General features: G+C 24.8%; 1 protein-coding gene across 1 annotated transcript in view; it reads left to right on the plus strand.

The window, feature by feature from the left end:
* Positions 1-4,936: 4,936 nt before the first annotated feature.
* The window catches only part of LOC107451088 (uncharacterized), a 9,070-nt gene continuing 8,102 nt past the window's right edge, over positions 4,937-5,904 (plus strand). The window contains exon 1 of the mRNA XM_016067074.4: positions 4,937-5,162. Within this exon, the coding sequence (XP_015922560.2) occupies positions 5,114-5,162 (49 nt within the window). The 5' untranslated portion in view covers positions 4,937-5,113. The remainder of the gene's footprint in view (positions 5,163-5,904) is intronic.

Here is a 5,904-nt window from a genome sequence, read left to right on the forward strand (position 1 = left end):
TAAAAATATGGCGTAATGTTTCTTAACTATAAGTTCTCAAAGGTTTTAATGTTGGTTTCAATTTTTCCTTGGTTTACATTTATGCGCATTTTAATTTTTCTTAGTTATGATACTCAACTTATACCAGTTTTTTCATTATTTCGATTGTAACTTAATGATGTTAATGCTAAGTTCTCCTAATTGTAGTTATTTAGTTTAATTTACGTACAATGCAAATTTTTATTAATTATAGTTATTTTTTATTAACATTTTGTAAAACAACTTTAGGAAAATTTTTAATTTTTTAAATGTCAAAAATTTTTCATTATTTTGATGTCATGGCATTTAAACTTATTTTTTATCTATATCATCTATATTTATTTATTCGCTAATTTGCAATTATACTACTGTTTTATTAAAAATATATTTTGTGAATATTTGGATTATATTTGATTTTTTATTATTTTTCAATCATGGCTATGCGTGGAAATTTAACTGTAGCATAACTCTTATACGAATAATTTCGTAATCTCTTCTTAAAGAAGTAAATGTTAGGGAAATCTGTTTTTAACGGTTAACAAAATGTATTAATAATTATAAGAAATACATATAAGAAATACACATGGAAATCGAGAAAAAAAGTTATATATTCATTTATTTAAATCGAAAGTCTTATCTCTTTACAGGAAGGGTTTATAAAATGAAAAATTATGCTCGGGCTTTCAATAGTTGCACAATATATACATCACAGTATATGTCATGCCCTGCGAAAGATTTTATTCATTGCAAATTTTTCTTGCTGAAAAGCAGAAAATTTTGTATTTGCTGTTATTGTATTTGTTTATTATGCTACATACATACATACATACCTTACCTTTGAAAAAATTTAGTCAATAAATAATTGTGTCAGTAAGTATTACAAGTAAGTACAGTCAGTATTTTTACAATATAAGGCATATTTTAACGAACTCTCAATCTTTAAAAATGACTTTTCATTTCAAATCTTAAAGATAATAATTAATGTATTATAAAAACTAATAGAACCTTGCTTCTTTATTATTAATATTTTTTTTCGTCGCCATTAGGGTATAATATAATCTTTTACTAACAAAAACCTACTTTTTGTATTAATTAAATTTTCTTTCCTATTGCTATAAATGCTATAATTATATATTAATAAATATATATTAATGTTATAATTTAAAATAATATTTTAATGTTATAATTTAAAACTGAAAAATAAATCTTTATTTATTATTTTCTAAAAAAAACCATCACTGCTTTTGTCCAGTAAGTGCCAATGCAATAGCCAAGGTGTATACAATCGCCGATGTCGACAGAATAATTTCGTCAACAAAACTTTATGTTAATAAAATATACAAAATAGAATATTGCTTAAAATTAAATTTCTTTATTCTTAGTTTGCATATATTTCTGGTTTTACATACTAAAGTTAATTATAATTTTGAAAATTTAAATTTTTTACATAATAGATTTATCAATAGGGTGAGATGAACACGTGCGAATATATATATAATATATATTATCAAAATAAAGGAAGAAAAAAATATATAAAGAAATTTTGATTATAGATATTTCTAATTTCCGTTAAAAAGGCTTCAGATATTTTATTTCGATTTTTTTGATTGCCATTATTGATAGTAAAGTCGTACCTCAATTTTCACTGGCATACTACTAGCATTGCAATTTTTAGCTATACACAGGGCTGACGATTCTAAGGTTGCTCAGTAATCTCTTAATTTATTCCTTTCCTTGTGCGTCAGACATAGTTTAATGCATTTTTTGTCAGTATACCTGGTGTAGTAATTGTTTTTGTCTGACTTTATTACTTTCTACATTTAGTCATGTAAATTTGAAATGCATTTTCCTCACATTTTAATTTTCAAACTTCGTAGTTTACTTTGATTTTTTGTTAGTTAATGAAAATCCGAAGAAAATGATATTTTTTGAAAATTTCTCTATAATAATTTTTATTCCTCGGTCTTTGTTATTTTTCAAACATTTTTAAACTAAATGGTACTTTTTGCTCATTTTTGGGATTAATTTTGTAACCCGTCATTCTTAATTCTTATTAATAAAATAAGTCTTCGTGAAAACTCTGTAATAGTGTTAAGGAGTACAACAAATTTTTCAGATTTATTTCTTGTTTAATTGTAAATATTTTTTTAAAACTTCATTTTCATAGGATTTTAACTTTTACATTGTTTATGTTAATGATATTTTTCTAAATTGCTTTCTCTATATTTTTTAGAATAATTTAGTCATTAAATATATTTCATTAAATTTATACTTGAAATTTTTTAAATATTTTAAAAGTATATAACATAATTTCCCAATATCATTAGGTTTTTCAATAATTTTTTTAAAATTTTCATTAGTCTTTTTCGCTATCTAGCTATCCAATTTTGTTCCGAATAGCTATAATTCGAAAAACAATATTACATTGTTAAGTTAAAAAAAAATTATAATAACCATGTATAACATACAATATACTCTAATATACAATACACTCTAATATACAATAAATGTTAGGTTATAATTTTAGAATTAACAATGTGTTTAGATTATACTTCGTTAAATAAGAAACATATTTAAATATGGCACACTGGAAGATATATATACATATATTTTAATTTGTGTAAATATATATATATTTCCTTTTATGTAAACTTAATTTTTATCTTAGACTAAATCAGATGATTTATTAAAATTAAAAGTCATTTTAAAATGAAAATTAATTCCTTCATTTGTTTTAATTTTTTTCATCCCTTGTCCTTTATCATGAAAATTGAATTAATTTTTCTCCTTGGAATAAAGCAGAAAAATCTGAAGACTTGTTAAAATTCAGAGTCATTTTAAAATAAAATTCAGTTTGAGAAATCAATCTCTTTTACGTCCTTCCTTTGTTTTATTTTTTTTTTTTATACCTTGTGCTTTATCATTAAAATTAAATTAATATCATAAAGTTAATTTTAATTTTTTGTATACTGAAAATTTATATTCATGATTAAATTCAAATCTATGTCAGAATAAATATGTAAATCACAAATTATTCCTGATTCAATATGTTTTTGCGGAGCGAAAAATCATTTCATGTCATTATGATTAGAATGCATCTACAAAATGTCTTGCTCAACATTAACAAATTTAAAGGAGTAAAATTACAAAATTAATTAAATGTTAATGCACTTTTTTTCTTTTTAATTTGTTTTCGATTGATAAATCATTTTTTGTTAACTAATTTGTTGCTGTGAATGTAATAGTTAAATCATAGTCATAAACAACGGAAATAATTTAAATAATTACAATTAGTTAATTACAATATAAATAATGCAACTAATTTTAAAATATTAGATCAGACGAAGTTTATGACTTTGCATTCAGAACATACCCTTAAAAAATATAACCCTATAGCCTCTGTAACTCTGTGGGGGAAACATTTTGAGCCTGTTAGGTGGGTCATCTTGACCATCATTTACTAGCAGGTGTTCCTTTGTAACACTCCTTACAATGCCCTTTGTTCATTTTGGGGGAAATAAGTTTGTGACGAACCATATCTGTCATCGTTTCTGAAATAGAGATAGCCTGATATAGTTTCTATTTTTTATAAATAAATTTTTGTCTTTTTGTCACTAAAATATATATATAATTCAGATTCGCTAATTGAGTTAAAATGGATGGGGATATTGAGTGGAACTTATTTCTTTTTTAGGAGATGTTTTATAAAAGCGTTTATTTTGGTGAGAGATTTTTTTAAATATTTTTTTTATGGAAGGTGCCAAAACGATTCTTTGCATCATGAAACGTTTTCTCGCTTTCTTAACAGATACGATTCAGATTTGTGAGGATATTGAGTACGACGTATTTCTTAAGGAGGGGTTTAATGTAAAATGTTTTTGTTTTTTTATGAAAGATACGTAATTTTTTATATAATTTTTTGAAAAAAGGACTGAAAATTATTTCTCGCATTATGAAAGTTTTTCTCGCTATTTTAATAGATATGATTCTGATTCTCTTATTAAAGTAAAGGTAATTAGTCAGACGTTTACGGTGGAACCTTCTCCGGACAAAATTTCGCGAGAGCAAAGATTCGCGGGAACATGACTTCGACAGGATAAAACTTCAAGTAAACAGATTCTGCAATGAGTAATTAGCATAAAATTATTATTAATTTATGCATTGATTTTAATAGAAAAAAAATTTATATCTTATACAATTTTAATAAATTCAAATTCATAATTATATTAGAATAATCCTGATAAGTAACTAACATTAAACGTTATTTATCATTTATTATTGAATTGGAACAATATGATATTTCTGTCTTTAATGCGGTTAAAATACAAAATAAAGCGAAATTATTTATTGGATATTTCATTCTGTTGTGTTTTTTTTTTTCTTTCATTTTTTTTATTCGCCTTTTGCTAACAAATTTAACTCCTATATAAATATTTATTACTTGAATTTTTATATGTAATCAAATGCCGAATTATAAGTTGCTTAGTTTTATTCTACATATGCAAATAGTTTTTCTATTATCTAGTTTTGATGGATATTATTAATTTTTTCTATTTATGATTAAATAATAAATTACACGGTCAAATACTAAACAACTCATTAAATAAAATATATTAAAATCAAATTCAATAGTAATCAACTAATTTAAATTAAATGAACTTTAACTTTGAAAGGAATCTTAATTTCTTATTCAAAGTTAATTTTAATTATTAATTATTTCACTATTTTTCTCGTGCTTAATTTGCAGTTCAAAATTTCATAGTCAAATAATAATTTATTTTCTGAAAATTTGCCATGAAAAGATTCTCCCCAGTTCTATTTCTCAAAAGTATTCAGAATGAGTGTGATTTCACTAGTAAGTAAGTACTGTTGCTTTGGAATGCAGCAATATAAAAGGTAGATAAGAAACCACATTTGAGAGTGAGTAAGGGTGTGATTATTCAAGGAAGGGAACAATTCGTAGTCGACATTGATGAATGGGCAACATATGCATTTAAGCGTAAACTGCTTTAATATGTATGGGGGTTACTCATATGAGTGCAAGGTTCCTCAAGAAAAGAAATATAGTTTAGTGTATTCAGAGGAACGTGAGTAGATGTTTAAAACTGTAAGGATGGGAAGTTATGCTATTGGAAATGATAATGGTAAGTACTTATACCCATTCTATATATAGTTGAATTATTATGAAATGCTAATAAATAATTTTTAATGTGAAGATTTGTTTTCGGTAATAAAATTTACTGAATTGCAATGCGAATTAGACAAGTATTTCCTTATTAATTTTGGAAAAAAGAACATTTTTTTTTATTTTCTTTTTTTTCTTTAACTTTTTTTTTTCTTCTATAAATTTGAAATGTTGTTTCTCCCAATGAAGTGACCAAGTTCGAGTCCCAGCTGCTGCTGGTTGATACGAATCCTGCTCTTTGATCGCACCCACTACAGTGCTGATATAAAATATCCTCGGTTGTAGACGGATCAGAATCCCTTTCTCATCGTGCTATAAAGGGGAGGTTTTCGTGGTTTTCCTCTCCATATAACGCACATGTGGGTTAGTTACAAAGTTAGAAGGCTATGGAGTTCCGCACTGATAGTCGTAGACTCAGAATTAAATTGGCTGTTCAACATCGATTGTAAAATTAATTAATTATAAATTAAATCAAATCGGTTTAGGTTTCCAATCATGTATGTGCCCTAATAGAAATAATTTACATTCTTATGCTCTACCGCTGTGCAAAAATTTGCAATATCGCTCTTTTTAAAATTAAAAGTATCATAACCAATAACCTTTAAAGTTATACGTGTGAACATTAAAATGTTAGGAGTTAAGTATTTAAAGTAGTATTCAATATATATATATATATATATATATATAATTCTCTTATTAAA

Source organism: Parasteatoda tepidariorum, chromosome 5, assembly GCF_043381705.1.
Source record: "Parasteatoda tepidariorum isolate YZ-2023 chromosome 5, CAS_Ptep_4.0, whole genome shotgun sequence".
Lineage (NCBI taxonomy): Eukaryota > Metazoa > Arthropoda > Arachnida > Araneae > Theridiidae > Parasteatoda > Parasteatoda tepidariorum.